Source organism: Myxine glutinosa, chromosome 3 (genome assembly GCF_964187855.1).
Source record: "Myxine glutinosa chromosome 3, kmMyxGlut1.1, whole genome shotgun sequence".
In the NCBI taxonomy this organism is placed as follows: Eukaryota; Metazoa; Chordata; class Myxini; order Myxiniformes; family Myxinidae; genus Myxine; species Myxine glutinosa.
Window position 1 is genome coordinate 191,488,485 of NC_136263.1, and position 18,220 is coordinate 191,506,704.

At 45.4% G+C, this 18,220-nt stretch overlaps 1 protein-coding gene across 5 annotated transcripts in view; it reads left to right on the forward strand.

Moving 5' to 3' along the window:
- LOC137424099 (protein PRRC2C) overlaps positions 1–18,220 on the forward strand; it is a 190,575-nt gene that overhangs the window by 51,570 nt on the left and 120,785 nt on the right. For all 5 annotated transcript variants that reach the window (XM_078774907.1, XM_078774910.1, XM_078774911.1 and 2 more), the window contains exons 8-10: positions 3,982–4,079; positions 6,201–6,349; positions 6,572–6,653. In XM_078774907.1, the coding sequence (XP_078631033.1) occupies positions 3,982–4,079; positions 6,201–6,349; positions 6,572–6,653 (329 nt within the window). The remainder of the gene's footprint in view (positions 1–3,981; positions 4,080–6,200; positions 6,350–6,571; positions 6,654–18,220) is intronic.

Sequence of the window (18,220 nt, forward strand, 5' to 3'; positions counted from 1 at the left end):
GACCAGAATCCCGTGCGGATGGCAAGTACAGTCACACAGCCGAAGCTGTACAAAGGCGCCCTCAAGGCGACTGGGAAATCCAAAGGCACCCTACAGGCGACTGAGAGATCACACCCTCGGGTATGGACGAATTAACCTTCAAAAAGCCACGTCACACACACGCCCCAGATCGACGTCTGAATGCGGTGAAAATGGTTGAAAAGAGGCAAAACCGCGAGCGAAGCACAAGTCCTGCTCGAGTCAAAATCGCCGACGACCCGCTCTTGAGACGTAACGGCCCGGCGATAATTCTCCTCTGAATCCACCGCTAAAAACCTGACACGCAGGATGATCGGTCACAGTGATGACAACTTTGTCGCAGGAATCCCTTTCCTGGAAACCCAAAAGTTCGCTAGTGACTCATGCTCGCCAACGTTCGCTCCAGACCGAGAAGCAGCTATGCTACTTGTCTGACTCCACTTCCTCCGCCTTCTTTTCTCCCTCTTCTTACTCTTCGTTGTCCGGTTCCCGATCCTGTTTCCTGTTTTTTTTAACATTAACTTTTTTACCTTTTGAAAACAGTTCATGAACAATAAACCTTTTGAACACAATAATAGTACATGGAATCAGAAATATTTACAGTGGATGCAAACCACCACAACGGAAGTGACGAATCCGTAACAATATATATGTATATATATAAGTTCAAAACACACCTGGTCACAAGTGTGCCGCACTGACCGGTCCTTAGTCAAGGTCCTTTGCATCATCCCGTTTTGGCCCTTCAACCTCGATACGGTCAGCTAAGGTGGGCCAGCAGGGGCACATACACATCCACATGCAGTAACTACACCTGGATGCATACATACCCCCACCCCCAGCCAGTGCGAATGCAGACTACAACAACAACACCTCCGCATCCAGAATCCACAGCACCAAACAAACATGGTGGAACACGCAAACACCCACCTTTATACCCTTCACCACTCACCAACAAAACACACCAGATCATTCATACACACGCATACACACGCATACACACGCATATACACGCATACACACCCATACACACCCATACACACACATACACAACACCAACCAACCAACCACCTACCCTTCCAACATACATCACTCAACATACAAAAACACACACCCTCACCCACTCACTCATATACACAAAATAAGAAATAATAATAGTAAAAAAAATAAAAAAAATAAATTATATATATATATATATATATATATATATATATATATATATATATATATATATATATATATATATATATATATATATATATTTATATTATATTATTGCGGATCTCAACGTCGGCCTTCCCCCTTACCAAGGGGGGATTAATCCCCTTGTCTTTTTACTAGCTGACGTGATCCGGGGCTATGACGCTCCTTCCGGTCAGCCCTGGGTAGGGTCGTAGGCCGAATTCCTAATACCTAATTACCAACGGCTCCCAGGAAGCAAGGAAATAACCCCGCCCGAATCACGGTTGTAGTGGAAACGCTGAGCGACAGCGAGCTGTGATCCGAGCTGTTAACAGAACTAAACCCGATTTGAGCGGTTCCGAATCGTGCCACGCTTACCCAATGGAGGAAAGGACTGATACGGTCGAATTAGGAAGAAACAGGAAGAACAATTGGTTTATTAATAATTTGTACAGGAAGGAGTAGAAGTACACACAGTGAAGCTTATACAGTCATAACTTATCCCTGGACAAACGGGCCCGTCACACACAGACACACTCACATGGGGATGGAGAAGGTTGGGTAGATGGTCCGGGGATGATGGCGTCCAGGCATCTCACTCCGGACCCCGACTCGTACCGTGGAGCAGATGGTCAGGCGGCAGCGGCCAGGAACTCTCCTCGTGTCGTTTACGCGGAGCGGACAATTACAGGGCGGAATACGGCGAAAGGTTGGCTGGCTGGCGGTTACACTCGCGGCTCAGCCGCGTACGTTATAATCGGACAGCTCGAACGCACTTCTTAATGCGCTTCTCCTCAATGCCTCGAGACTGTCATGCGCACGCCGGTCCTCTAGTGCCGTTACCACGCGAGTGCTCCGTGTCAGTCCTCCCAATGGCTTTGCGCTTGGCTCTCGTCCTCTCCAGCTCAACTGCCACGAGTCCTCTCCCTTCTCGTCTCTGGTGGGGGCCTCGCGCCGAGGGTTTTATTACCACGCCCTTGGAACCCTCTCGAATTTGCCAGCCACGCTCTTACCACGCCCCTCACGCCATTTCACCGAGCCCTGGTTGGTTGTTGGCTCTTACCGGCTCCGCCCTTGATGTGCTGCTTGACGTGGCCACACTCAGACCTCGCGCTCCTCCCCCTTTCCAGGCCTACCTCGTGACATTTGGCTGGTTTCGAGCGAAAACCCTTGCCAGCAGCGAACGCTGGATTAGCCGAGGTGGAGGTGGATTAGCCGAATCAGGGTGCGGGATGGATGCTGCCCAACGAGGTCGATTTGGAGGGTGGGCCGCAAAATGAACGGGACCTACTCTCATTTCTTTTACACAACGCAGGTATCACTAATGGAAATGACCTTATTCTCACACATACTATGACATAACTAATGTTCTAAGGTGGCCTACGTGTTGCATGTGGACTAACTATGGGGGCAAACCTTTAACCTTTAATGATCATATATGTACATTTTCAGAACCACAACTATATATATATATATATATATATATATATATATATATATATATATATATATATATATATATATATATATATTGCGGATCTGGGGGTCGGCGCTCCCCTTACCGAGGGGGGGTTAGTCCCCTTGTCTTTTAAACTGGCCGATTCTGAGCGATTGGCCAAATCGTGCCACCTGTACTCGATTGAGGAAAAGACGAAAGCGGTCGAATGAGAGGAAATCAGAAGGTAAGAAAGAACAAACACGATTTATTAACTACACTAATGAAAGAGGAAACGAAAGAAGGGCATGTACAGGGAGAAGAGCAAAAGGACACAGGGCAAGCTTACACAGTCTTAAATATCACACCCAGGACAATACAGACAGATTTACACCAAAGGGGAATAGCAGGAAGGAGGAGAAGGTCCAGGCAGATGGTTCAGGCGTTGAGGTCCGGCTCCAGGTTCACGCTCCACTCCGGTCCACGCTTTGGTTCCGCGGCGAAACCCGGCAGGCAGCGCTGTTCATTGATCGTTGAACGCGAGCGGACCTTAGTTATCGGGGAGGGAGGCTTTGAACGTTCCTGACGCGCGGATGTTCGGCAGAAGTCCCAGCTAGAAGTCGTTCGTGCACTCGGCTCTCACGCCAGCTGTCTCTCTCTCGCTCCCGTCCTCCCGTCTCATCTCTGGTACCTCTTTGGCTCTCCTGCTCTGCCTCACAACCTCCTCAACCTCTTCTCTCGAAGTAGTCCCACGCGTGCGCTTTTATCACGCGCTCGCGTATCAAGCCGCATGCCTTTTAGGTCCGCCTACCGGTGAACACGCCTCGGCCCTGATTGGTCGCGAGGGTTCACCGGCTCCTCCCTTCGTGACACGTTGATGGGGCCACGCCTCGCTCCGACAACTCCTCCCCCTTTTTCTCTGCTCTGACCGCATGGTTAATGGCGTTTGAGCCGGGCAGTGAACGCTGCTGGGCGAGCAGAGGCGCGTAACCCAATTTGGAGAGAGCCATGCCGCAAAATGAATGGGATTGAACAAGGGGCCTAGGTTATTTGATTAATGCAACGCAGTCACACTATTGGAAACAGAGCCTTACCTGAAACGCATACTAATGAAATAACTGAAGAAGGTTCCTATGGTGTCCTACGTGTTGCTTGTGGACTAACTAGGGTGTGACCTTTGACCTTTGGGAGATGGGGATATTTACAGGGAATTATTTACAAGGCTTATTATTTTACAAAGTGAAGGTTCTAAAAACCGTGACTGTATATATATATATATATATATATATATATATAATCCTGTTTTCACGTATAGCTAAAATGCACTCGTATTTCCCATTTTTCAGATGTTTAGCCCAGGTGGTCAGTTTCGAGGCATGCCCATCCCTCCAAACTTCTTGCAGGGAGCATTCAGAGGACAGTTTCCTGGCATGGATCACTCCTTGTAAGCATTTGTTCTGCTTTGCTTGACCCACTTCAACTTCTTGCCATGTACATACATTGCCAACTTTTAAAACCGAGTAAATGGAACCTTGCTATAACAAATAGAGGTTGTGTGACTGTCGCAATGTCGCCTTTATTCACTCAACAATTGGTTGTGGTACTGACCAATTGGGTGTTATCGCGTCTATCCGCGTCGGCAAGCAACGGTCCATATAGGTGCGACGTCTTTATCACGCGCTTTCTTCAGTGTTGTGTTTCTCACCTTGTGACTCATCGTATTATTGTTGATTCTTTCTTCTTCAACAGCAGTGATTACAGCATCGGTGATTACTATATTGATCATGGTGCCATCCTTTTTTGTTAGCAAAAATATATATAAAGTGCATTTCCAAGAAAGTGCCACAGCACATTGCCCACCAAAGTTGGGCCGAGAAGGGTAGGCCTGCCCGGAGGGCAGGAGTCCCCGCTAGTATCTGTAAATAAACTTTTTGATTGGTTGTTTTAATTTGGAAATCGCTTCCATTTGACAAACAGCTTGAACGGAACACCTTGGCTGCATGTTTAAAGAAACGGCAAGTGCTTGAAATATTTTTAATGATGCACAGAATTTAAGGGCAATGGTAACTTAAATTGGCCATTATTTGTTATGTTAAATTGGCCATGTCCATATTGCTCATCATTTCCTGGTGCAGAAAGTTTTTGATTCATGATATTGTACACTTTGTAGAAAAATGTGTATGTTTGGTCTATCAGTTTTTTTTTTTTGTTTTTTTTTGTTGTTGTCCCCCCCCCTCTTCTCCTTTTTAGCTCGCCTGGAACAATGTTCCGGGGAGCTTATGCGATGGTGCATTGTCAGTCAGTCCGTAAACAATTGCAACTTCTTCTCCGAAATCGCCGATGGGATTGTGACCAAATTTGGCACAAATTATATTTGTTGTGTTGTGACTAAAGTTTGTTCATGGCATTAACAAAATTGGGTCTTAGGCGGTCTACGGGGGGGGGGGGGGGGGGGGGGCGAGGTGGCGGTCAAAGTGGGTCCAGGTGTGACCCCCCCCCCCTCCCAAAATAGATATTTGCTTTTTTCTCACAAACGACACACGATTTCGATGAAACTTGACCACGACCGTCGACCGTCACCACCCGTGATGCACCAAAGTTTGTTCACGACGTTTAGTTTGTATGTTTCCACATGCTGCGCTGTCTTATAGCAACGTTTGAAATTGGTTTAAAATACCTTTAGTCAGTGCAGTGTGCTGTTTATTTATTCTACCAGGTGAGTGCCAGGGGTATTGCCCTTATGTTTTTCTCCTTTTCTTTAGAAAGTTGTTCTTCGCCTTCATATCATGGCAATGATTGGGCAAGTGGTACCTCCTTGAGTATAAATTAGCTTTGGTAGTGTTCCGGATTCCCTGGTTCTTGATTTGGCATGGTTCGGTTCCGATGCTGCTCTGCTCTAGTTCCTCAACTCTTGCTGCATTTACTTGGCTCTTGTTCTAGAGTCACCACCTGAGATGGTGGTGAACAGCTGTCTTGTAGACGCAGAGGGAAGAATGAGGTTGAAGAGTGCCCATATTGGGGGCCATAGTTCACCTACTCTTTGGGAAGGACACTGGGATCTGTCACGTCCACCCACTAATGCTGGCAACCCAATTTAACGTTCATCTGAGAGACGCCACACACATTTATGATTAACCCAGTTTTTTGAAGCCCTGGGATGACAGTTTATAGCTGGGCCAAGATTCAAACCTATGCCAGACAACTTAGGTGGACTTTGGTTTAGTGGGCAAGACTTGATTTTTCAACGTATCTTGGGGTGGAGCAGACGTTAAGTTGAAGGCACCATGAAGCTCAATTGGATGAATCACTGGGGTGGAGTTTGGTGATCTGAGTCGATTCTGTTGCCATCTCTCGTGTCAATAATTTGCTTATTCATGTCTTAAGAAGACTCACGCGAGTGTCAGATGAAAATATCACGCCTGCATTCATTCGTTTCACTGACAATGCAACACGTTATCGGCCATCGATTTGCTTCTAAAGCCTTGTGGCCCGGTTGGAATTCCATATGTATATTTGTGTAAGCTTGCTACTGCAGAGAGTGTGTATTGTTGTCTTTTTTCTTCAGGATAGCTCGAAGTGCTGTAAGGCCTCCTGGCAGACAAGGCCCCCCTGTAGTAAAGGGGGCTGATGGTGTGGAGCGACCGTCGATTGTAAACCTCAATGATCTCAAGGAGTTTGACAACCTGGAGAATGATGCAGATGAGGGGTGGGCAGGTGTGTGGACTGCATGGTTCGATGATTGTTGGGTTAGTGACCAGATGATGTATTTGTGATTTAGCTTTTGATTGGGCATTTTATTTTTAATTTTCAGTATTGTTTGCCTGTGAGTGAGCTCGTTTTTCCCCAGAAGCTATGAATGCTGATGGTTTGAAGGATTGAGACCAGAATGCTTGGTTACCTTTTGTCTCACTTGCATCGTTTTGTACTCTATTGTAGGTGTTCATGAAGAAGTTGATTATTCAGAGAAGCTTAACTTTAGTGATGACGAGGATGCCTCCGGAAAGCACAAGGACAGCTGGTACGTTTGTGGTCATGTGACACTTGAACATGTATTTAATGCCTTGTGCAGTACGAGTCTATGTTGTTTGACGTTTGAAGTGATCGGTGAGTCTTGAAGAACTTCTAGGTCCTGTGATTGGAAGTGCACGCTGCAATGTTTTTGTGAGCTTTGACATGTTCCTGGTGGGAGGGTAATTATGCGTTCACCAGAATGTCTAACTCCTGTCGTGTTTAAAAGAATGCAAGGTCGTTGTGGAAAGATTGATCAAGCTTCCGGTTCGTTTGTTGAGAAAAGTAATGGTCATATCTGAAATGACCTAAATTTACCTCAAGGGAAGCATGGAAGGAATTGGCGAAGCCGATAAACCGGTTAACTTGTTACTTGCAAGGTGTTGCATCGCAGCAGTTGTCAATGTGGCAGCGAAAGATTTCTCAATTCCACGTCGACGTAATGTACTGCGCACTCGAACGTCGTATACTGTATTAGTGAGACAGGGTGAAGACTTGTTGATGGTTTCCATGCACAGATTGCATGTTGCATGTCAAAACAAACAGCACTGACCTCTCAAAACCAACTGACTGGTGCTTCAACCTCACTTACTTGGGCTGGGCTGTGAAATCTCTCCATCACAGCATGAAAGAAAGCATTATTTTCAAACTCAGGACACAACCCCAAATGGAATGAATTGTTATATTTTTATGTTTTGAAGTAAACTTCATTTATTTTTCTTTGCTTTTCCCTTTCTGCCTTTAACTTTTCCTTGTTGTCACTTGTCTTTACTCTGTCGTTAATTTTCCTTCTTTTTTGATCTTCTTTTCATGCATACAGTACTTTTGTTTGTTTGTTTGTTTTTCCTCCCAATAGTCCCCTTGTTGTTTATTATTTTTCAGTTTGTTCTCAACTTTTGAAATTAAAAAAAATCTTATCCAATGCAATTCCTTTGTGCTTCTCACCCATGACTCCTGTTCCTGTTCTCCCAACTCCTTATTTATATCTACCCTGTCCCTTTGACTTTTAATCCTGACATCCCTGACCCTCCCTCAGTCCCTGACGTCATCCCAAGCTCCTACCCACACATGCTGTATATGAATGTGTGGATTCTTGCTTGCTTTCAAGAAAGGCTCACATCCAAAATGTTGCTTCACCATTTCTCATGGCGTTAGCATACCTCTAACATCTGGTTGATATTATGCTAATACATAAGTGTCTCTGTCTCTGTCTCTGTCTGTGTCTGTGTGTGTTTAAAAAAACAAAACAAAAACACCTTTAGAGGCCATTTTCCCCCGCAAAGCGGGGGTTGGCCCTTTTCGGGCACCGTGGTTGTTGTTGTTTTTGTTGGTCCCCTTTTTGAAGCAATGTTTTATGGCCGGATGCCCTTCCTGCCGCCAACCCTTTTTGTCGCCTTTTACGACACAGGGAATTGCCAGTGAACTGGTACTCAATTTGCCGACCTCGGAAGGATGACAGGCTGAGTCAACCCCCCTGGCGTTAATTCAGCGATCGACCGGGATTCGAACCCGGGATCCTGGGATCCTAAGCTGGCACCCTAGCCGCTAGCCCAACACAAAAGATACAAACGCACTTTATCGAGTGTAGACTTTTTAAAGTCTTGTTTTCATTGTTTTCTGCTGCCATGGTGCTTCAGGTCTTGTTCCCTATGTTCTTTAATCCAATACTTCGCTCAGCAGGAGTTGAAGAGAGAAGGGGTGTTGGGTATGAGAGAAAGCATGATGTGAAATTTGGCAGCACTCTTGAACGACTGAAGGGAGAGGCACAAGACAACACACATGGAGACTGTTCCACGGACGAGAGAATAGAAGGATGAAGAATACAATCCTCCTGAAGAAGTTCTGTCACCCAAGCCTTTGGGTCTCGCAATCTGCCATGATCTTTCCTGGGAAAGCCACATTTGCAAGCTGCCTTCCAAAGCCAGTCACTGACTGGGCATCGTCTGTCATGGGAAGTACTTCCTTGGCACTACTGAGCTCCTCTCCACATACAAAGCATTCACCCACAGCTTGATGGAATACTGCTCTCCCCTCTGGGTTGCTGCTCCTGCCTCGCACCTCGCTCGGCTTCACGCTGTAGAAACCAAGGCTTTCAGGATCATTGGTATCTCCCGTGATAAAGCTGATTCTGAGGGCCTTTCACTCACTCACTGCAGGCAGGTTGGTGGTCTTTCTTTCTTCTACCAACTCCTCTCTGGCCGAGCTCCCCCAGCTCTGTCTGTGCTCCGTCCCCCAAATATTCCTGCACGACGCATAAGGTCTGCTAGTAATCCTTTTCTGGTGAAACTGCGAAAATCAAGACTCTATGCTCACCCTCACTCTTTCATTCCTCTTTTTTCCTGCCTCTGAAACAAACTCCCATATACACTCTTCAATCCCACTCCTTCCTCCAAGTTGTCAAAACAGCTGCTCACCACCATCTCATTTATTCCCCCATCCATAACCTTGATCTTTTCTATCCCCGTTAATCCACCCCAAACCCACCTTCAAATTTCCTGTTTTCTTTCCTGAAATCACCTGTAGTGTCCATCCTATTTATCCCGTGTACCCCATCCTCCTCTTCCACAGATCTCCTGATATCCCTATTCTCTACTGTTGTTGTGCCTCTCCCCCCTCTCCCCCCCCCCCCCTCTTGTCTCCTGCTCCCTTTATTTTATGTTCTAAGTGTTAGCTTGGCGCAGCTGCACTGACCAAACTTGGCACAAATGATATTTGTTGTGTTGTGACTAAAGTTTGTTCACGCCATTTAAAAAATCGGGGTCTAAGAGGGTTTACCGGGGTCAAAGTGGATCCAGGTTTGACTCTCCAAAATAGGTATTTGCTTTCTTCTCAGAAACTACACACATAATTTCGATGAAACGTGACCACAACCTTCACCTCCTGTGATGTACCAAAGTTTGTTCACGACATTAAGAAAACTCTGCCCCTTTGGGGGTTTATGGGGGGGGGGGGGGGGGGTGTCCCCCTCAAAATATATATTTGCTTTCTTCTCAGAAACTACACATGCAATTTCGATGAAACTTCACCACAAACTTCACCCATGATGTACCAATGTTTGCTTAAGGCATTAGAAAAATTGGGGTCTAAGGAGGTATACGGGGTTGGGGGAGGATTGCCCCCAAAAATAGGTGTTTTTTTTGTTTGTTTAAAGGCTTATGATTATGTTGGTATTATTCTACATGCTGCCCTGTCTTCTAGCAACCATTGAAATTGGTTAAAAATACCTTTAGTTAGTGCAGTATACTGCTTATTCTACCAGGTGAGCACCAGGGGTATTGCCCCTTTGTTTATAGTCATGGTCCTGATATTTATTATGAGATACAGTCGTGGCCAAAAATATTGGCACCCTTGCACTTTTTTCAAATAACTCACAATTTTCTCTAAAAATACGTTAAAATTTACAAAAGGATTTGGTCTCCACAATTCTTTATTTCACTGTTAATATTACATAACTTTTGTTTTTGATTCAGAACTTAAGATTTCCTTTTAAATCAGAAAATAAAAAGAGATGGCATTGATAAAATTATTGACACCCTTGACTTTATATTTGGTAACACAGCCTTTGGGCAAAATAACTGCAGTCATACGCTTCCTATAGCCATGAATGAGCTTCCTACATCTCTCTACTGGCAATTTGGCCCACTCTTGTGCAAATTGCTCCAGTTCTCCCAGATTTGAAGGGTTCCTTCTCCCATCTGCTGTTTTCAGATCTCCCCACAGGTGTTCAATGGGATTTAGATCTGGACTCATTGCTGGCCACTTCAGAACAGTCCAGCGTTTTGTCTTGAACCATTGCTGGGTGCTTTTTGAAGTGTTTAGGGTCATTGTGCTGCTGCATGACCCATGACCTTTCACGGAGACCCAACTTTCTGACACTGGGTTGAACATTGTGCTCCAAAATGCCTTGGTAATCTCCTGATTTCATGACGTCATGCACACATTCGAGGCACCCAGTGTCCCGAGGCAGCACAGCAACCCCAAAACATCACTCAACCTGCTCCATGTTTAACTGTAGGGAAGGTGTTCTTTTCTTTGAAGGCTTCATTTTGTGTTCTGTCCACAGATGATGTGCTTTACTAAAAAGCTCTAATTTAGTCTCATCTGTCCACAGGACATTCTCCCAGAAGGACTTTTGCTTGTTCAGGTGTGTTTTGGCCTACTCCAGTCGAGCTTTCTCAGCAGTGGGGTCTTCTTGGGTCTCCTACCCTTGAACTCACTTTCATTGAGTTGGCGACAGATGGTGCGAGTTGAAACTGTCATACCCTGTGTCTGAAGGTCAGCTTTAACCTGTTTGGCAGTTGATCGAGGTGCTTTCTACACCATTCCAACAATCCTTCAGACCTTCACTGTAATCTTCGATCAAGTTTTCCCTTGCGGCCACGTCCATGGAGATTGGCTACAATGCCATGGGCCTTAAACTTTCTGATAACATTGCGTGCGGTGGACACAGGAACATCAAGGTCTCTGGAGATGGACTTGTAGTCTTGAGACTGTCCAATTTTAGGGCGGGTCATACTCAGGTGCCAAAATGAATCTGAAGGAAATCCTAACATGAGGGGTGTCTATATTATGTGTTTTTTATGGGGAATTCAAATATGAGTTTATTTTTTGGATAGGATAACTCTAACCTGCATCAATTTGTATTTCTAAATTGCCAATTTTACCCTTTCAAACCCCTTTATAAGATATTAAAAGATATAAGGGAAATCATTCATATTGACACAGCCAAATCAAATGTACATATTTATTAACAGGTGAACTGCATGTATATCACTGGTTACAATTACAAAGATCAATCTCCTTACTTCTTGAACTTTACCAGGTTGCACAAGTCCTGCTTGGACATCAGCCTCCTGCTGGTCTCCTGAGCCCTGATGCCTCCATCTCTCTTTTCCTGTGAGAAGTACTTAGCAGAAGCCTCAGTCACCATTTTAACAACCCTCTCAATGCTTTGTGTGTGGCAAGGCCAGTTGAGCACCTCCATGGCGGTGTTGATGAAGTTCTTCACCTCCGAGGTGCTTAGGGAGCAGGTGAGAGGTGGCTCTGACACACCTTCCGACCAGCTGATCAAGTTACCAATGCTGGAAGCATCACAGTTGATGTCAGGTGTCTTTCTGGTCCTGACAGAGGAGTCCCCCAGCTGAGTGTCTGGGTTCCCCTCTCCCCTGATGGCCAGGATTCTCTCCACCCCCTCAGTCCTCTCCTTCTGATCCTCAGAGCACAGCAGTGTTTGGAGGATGGCTTCACTGTGGGCATACCAAGCAGATCTTCTCACAGTCGGCATCACAAGGTCCAGCACCTCCTTCCTCTGGGACTTGAGGCTGTCCAGCTGAAACAAGATGTGCCTAGGCCCTTCGATCCAGGAGTGCTTGACTTTCACGTTGAACCAACATGGATAATACACTCCAATGATGACTTCCACAATGAATTGCAGATTCTTCCGGTTCTTTCCTTTCAGTCCATGCTTTGACACCCAGAGCCTGAGAAGTCTGTTCGCTGTGGTGAGCCAGCGGCTGTGGTTTACTGGTCCAATCTCCACTAGAGCCAGCCTTGCAGGTAGCACTCCATCCCTGATTGCCCAGACAATTTTATAGCCATAGTGTTGATCAGTTGAGAGATCTTCAATGGCCTTGTCAGACAGCTTGATCAGTGGAGGGCCAACAAAGATCCGGGTGAAGTTTGGATTGATATCCAAGTCTGTAGCAGAAGCAAGGAGCTTTCCTATTGGCCTGGAAAATGTGTTGTCTGACAGAGTAGGGCCATCAAGGTGAACAATGAGATGGCACAGGGGAAGTTCACCAGTGTGCAGGTTGCACACCAACCAGACCAGCTTTCTCCCCAGGTGCAGCTCCAGCCTCCGCATTACTCCAGCTTTCACACCAGTGTTGACATTTGTTGAGTCTCTTCCAATGGCCCACAAGGTCTTATCAAAACCCCTCTCTTTCAGCCAGGCAAACAGGACCTTAGCAATCTGTTCCGCATGTGACTCCTCTTTAGTTGCTTTCTCTGGGGTAAAGTGGAACAGATAGTAGCTACCAGGCTCACTAACAACACTATAGTGTTCTTCCTTGATCTTTGCAAGAAAAGATTGGTCACTGCCCTCAGCTTCCATCATCACATTGGTCAGGTCAATCCACCCATCATAGAGGATGCAGGAGATCCCCCCTCCTCCCTGCACTTCTCATCAAACTCTTCCCCCAGCTCTGTCATCAACTTCTCCTGTGCTCTATTGACCTTGTTCTTATCAATCACTTTACTTGTATCGTCTTCTGTGATGATTCCTGCATCAATCAGAGCTGCAGTTGCTATCGCTGCTGTTGGCCTCAGCCCTATGCGTTACCTTACACTAGCAAGGGCAATGTTTGGAATCTCATCATAGTTTGTCTGGACCTTTGCTGAAGCTGCAGGCTCAGTGTCAGTTTCAGGGAAGAGCTCAACTTCAGTGACACTCATCTTCAGCACCACTTCTCTCCAATTCCAGATCCTCATCACCATCTGACAAAAATCTCTCAACATCCTTCCTGGCTGCCTTCTCTGCTGCTGCAGCATTTTCCTCCTTGCTCCTTCTCCTTTTCTCTGCATTCTTTTTCTTTTCCTGCCTTTCCAATGTCCTCACCTGTCTCTTGTGCTCTGGCAGTTCAGGGCTCCCCATTTGGTGGGGTCCTTTACTTCCAACCTTCTCTTTCTGTCCCTTGATGTAGGCAAGATCTTTCACAGGAATCATTTTCTCTCTGCTGCAGGAACAGTTAATGTGGGCTTGGATCACACAGCCCTCACCGGCCTCACAGCCTCCCCCCCTCACAACTGGTAATCTGACACTTGCAAGTCAAAATATCAAATAACTTGCCTAACTTGACAATGAACCTCTCTTTGGCATCAGGTTTGCCCTTTCCAAGAGAAAACTTCACTGCCTGATTCCAGACCTCCTTGAGCTTGGACATGATGGTCACCTTTTCATTGATAACAGGAGGCTTGAAAAGAGCATTAGCTTTGCTCCACTGACAAATCAGACCAGGGTAGATGTCAGACACGAGCTGGTCCACTGGGTAGTTCCTCCTGTCATCTTCACTTTGCTCCCTCAAGTAGATGTGCCATACCTCAGGATATCCCTCACAGTTGGCAGTTCAGACACCAACAGCTCCTGCCCAGTGCCAACAAGATTACTTAAATGAGAACTTGATTTCATCCTTGTTCTGACTTGAGCCATTTTTAGTAGTTCACACTGAAATACAAACAATAATACACAGGTAAGTATCCACTACAGACAGATATTAAGGTATTACACAGGTATTACAGAAAACCGTCAAAATATTCACTTCACATGTAACTCAGGCTAGCAATAGGTAAGTACACAAATCAATTTACAAATATAATATAAAACAAGGTAATTTACATCTAAAATTATTATCTATTTGTTCCTCAGGTTCCTAATCAAAAACGTACTTACTGGCAATGCCATAAGAGAAGAGAAGACGGATGGATAAGGATTGCCAACCTCCTCAACATCGAGTTTTCAGCAACAAGATGGCTACAACTGCCGTCCCAACAGGAAGTTACCAAAATAAAAGCCCTAACTTCAAAATAAAAAACGTCTCTTTTTTCCAGAAGAATAGCAAAATAATCAAAAATTTAATGATAATCAACTGCAAATTGATGTAGGTTAGGGTTATCAGAATTTAAAAAAACCTCAGATTTGTGTTCTACACACCACAATACGTAATATGGACACCCCATCTCGATTGATTTACAAAAAAAAAATAAAGTATGGCCCGCCATACGTGTCCATGCTTGGCTAAGATCTCGTGTCTAACCTCAAACAATTCTTTGGTTTTCTTTCTTTAATCCATTCTCATCGCGGTACACAGCAGAATGACTCCTTTTTCCATTCAAACTGATTGAATGAGTGATTTTTTATATTGCAGGCACCTGCAACTCACCACAGGTGAGTTCAATTCCAAAGTAAATGAGAATCACCTGCTTGAAATCGAAATTTTTTTTTTTTTTTTTTTTGTATACTGAATCGAGGCTCGTGAAAGAGCTAACATTAACTTCACAAACAAATCGACCAGACAAACAAAATACACAAAAAGAGGGAGCGGAAGACAAGATGGGGAGAAAAGGGGAAGCACACACACACAACATCCGAGAGCAGGGAGATGTGTGGAAGGGAGAGGGCCCGGGGGGAGGAGGCGTGGGAAGGGGGAAGGGGGGGGGGGGGGGGAGGGAGAAGTATAAAGCACAAGGACACCAAGGACTTCCAGGACAAAAGTTGGTATTTCAAAAAGTGGAATTGGGGTGAAATTAGCGGGGGTAGAAAAGATCAAGGTTTTGGATGGGGGAAGATAAGAGATGGTGGTGAACAGCTGTTTTAAAGACTTGGAGGGTGGAGTGGGATTGAAGAGAGTGAGGGAGTTTGTTCCAGAGGCGGGAGAAAAGAGGAATGAAGGAGTGAAGGTGAGTAGAGAGTCTTGATTTTGGCAGTTTAACCAAAAGAGGGTTGCAGGCAGATCTTGTGCGACCTGTAGGAATATTTGCGGGACAGAACCCAGAGAGAGCTGGGGGGGGCAAGGCCAGAGAGGAGTCGGTAGAAGACGGAAAGACCACCAACCTGCCTGCGGTGAGTGAGTGAGAGGCCCTTGGAGTTAGCTTCATCGCGGGAGATTCCAATGATTCTGAATGCTTTGGTTTCAACAGCGTGAAGGCGAGCTAGGTGCCAATTCTGATTTCTTCTGAAATTACTTCTGAAAACTTCTAAAAGGTGCCAATAATATTTTCTGAGCCATTTTAGGATTTGTGTGGAATAAGATAAGATTTAGTAATTTTTTTCAGCTTTTGTTGTTTTGTTCCACTGCAAAGCAAAGAAAAAAATAATATGTGGATACCAAAATATTTTTAAATTTAAACAATTTTCTGGAAGAAATTGTGCATTATTTGAAAAAAGTGCAAGGGTGCCAATATTTTTGACCCCGACTGTAGCTAATCTCTATATATATATATAATCTCCGTAGGTGATCCTGTCTGTCTGTCTGTCCGGGGGAGTGTCTACACCCAGTTTGGGAGGGGCTTCAAAAACAAATATCCAACATTTTGTTTCCTCACATAGCTTTGAGGCCTCTTTTGTTAGGCCTGTGGTGTCTTGCTCTTTCTCAGTTTTATTTCAACTCTAATTCGATATCTCATTTCATTTTCCATAGTCACTTGGATAGTTTTAGATTCTGTTGCAAAAAACGGGAGGAAAATTGAACGGAAGGTAACGTTTTTAGAACAAAATGCATTTTCAACAAGAAAGAGCAATCGACGATTGCAGAGCCTTGCCAGGACGTGTTTGTGTGCTGTTTATTAGCTGCTGTCTTTGGGTGGTTTATTGACGACGTAGATTTATGTTCAATCCAATATGGCTGCTGAACTACGTGAACGATGACGTCATCAATTTAACTCTCACAAACAAGGTTTGTGTAGATCACGCTCAAGAAATTTCAAACTGATTGGATCAAGCGTTCTACATGACTCGTTATGACGTCATAATGAAGACACCAACAACAACAACAACATGCATTTTAAGGCCATTTTCCCTGCTAGAGCGGGGGTTAGCCTTGCGGTCCCCATGACAATCTTCTCCATTTTGCCCTATTTTCTGCATCTCTCCTTGTTAACCCCCTTGCCCGCATTTCTTCTTCCACCATCTTTAGCCAAGTCTTTCTCGGTCTTCCCCGTCCTCTACTTCCTTCTACATCAATTTCCATCACTCTTCTCAACCAGTCACTTTCATCCTTCCTCAACACATGACCAAACCATCTCAGCCTGTTCCTCTTCACAGCATCAATCACAGGCAATATTCCCATCATCTTTCGCAATTCATCATTTGTCTTCCTCTCTCTCAACGATACTCCGCACATCCATCGAACCATTCGCATTTCCACCCTTTCCAGCCTTCGTTGCTGCTCTACGTTCATTACCCATGTCTCGCTCCCATAAATCATAACACTTCTCACACATGCAGCATACACCTTTCCCTTCAGCTTCAGCGACACTCTCCTCCTCATCAGCACGCCACTCAGTTCCCGAAACTTCTTCCATGCACATCTCACTCGAGCAACCGTTGCCGAGTCTGATCCACCTTCTCCATTCAGCATGTCTCCGAGGTAGCAAAATGTTTTCACACCTTCCAGCTTCACGCCGTCTCCAAGATCCAACTCAACATTTCTTCCATCTGCAGCTCCCTCTGTGCACACCTTACATTTGAATGTAGCTGCCACACTGGTAAATGACCCTCTCAGACCACTACATTTTTGATGAACCCACTCGGCGCACATTGTACATTGAATGGAGTTCACTCCGACACCCTTCCTGCACACAGCACACGGCCACTTCCCAGTTCTTTCCACCTCACCACATGCTTTACCACTTGCCATCACCTTCGTCTTTCCGATATTCACCTTCAGACCTTTTGTCTCCATACATTCCTTCCACTTGTTCATCTTTTCCTTCAGTCCATCCATACTTTCCGCAATCAACACCAGATCATCTGCATACAACAACTCCCACGGTAAACCCTCCTTTACGTTCTGAGCCAGCACCTCCATCACAGCTACAAATAGTAGTGCACTTAGTACCGACCCCTGATGCACTCCCACCTTCACCTCAAACTCACCACTGTTCCCGTCCTTCGTCCTTACAGCTGTGCGCGCTCTTTTGTACATTGCCATCACTACTCTGATCAACCATTCCTCCACTCCTAACTTCCTCAATGCCCATGTCAATACTTTGCGTGGAACCCTATCGAATGCTTTCTCCAGATCAACAAACCCAAAAAACAACTTCTTCCTGTTCTCCATGTACTTCTCCTGCAACTGCCTCACAATGAAAAGCGCATCTGTCGTTCCTCTTCCTGGCATAAATCCAAACTGCATTTCGTCGATCTTCACTTTCTTCCTTATCCTCCTCTCCAACACCCTTTCCAATACCTTCATTCCATGCTCCAATAACTTTATCGCTCGGTACGAGCCACACTCCAGAGGGTCACCTTTCCCCTTGTATAGAGGGACGAGGGTACTCAGTTCCCAATCCACTGGAATGCGGCCTTCTTTCACCACCAGATTACAGATCTCTGTCATTCTCTTCACACCCCAACTTCCTGCTGCCTTCAACATATCTCCCACAACTCCCGTTGGCCCTCCCGCTTTTCCACTCTTCATTGCTTTTATCGCTTCCTCAACTTCCTTCTCAGTTATCTTCTCTGCCGGTCCTAAAACTGGGTTATTCTCTATGTTGCCATCCCATTCATTCTCTGTATTCAACAGCATTTCCATATATCTTTTCCATCTTCCTTTAATTCCATCTGGGTCGACATGATTTGTCCCACTTCATCCTTCAAGCAACTCACCCCCATCACGTCACACCTCTCTTTTGCTATGTGCTTTGCAATCCTGAATCCTGAATACTGCTTTCTGACCCTCTTCCGAATCCAAGCGTTCTCCGAACATTTTCCTACATGCCTCCTGCGCCTTTGCTACCTCTTTCTTTGCAGCCTTCCTGGCTGCCTTATAACTTTCATGCTCTGCTGTTTCTGCTCCCGTA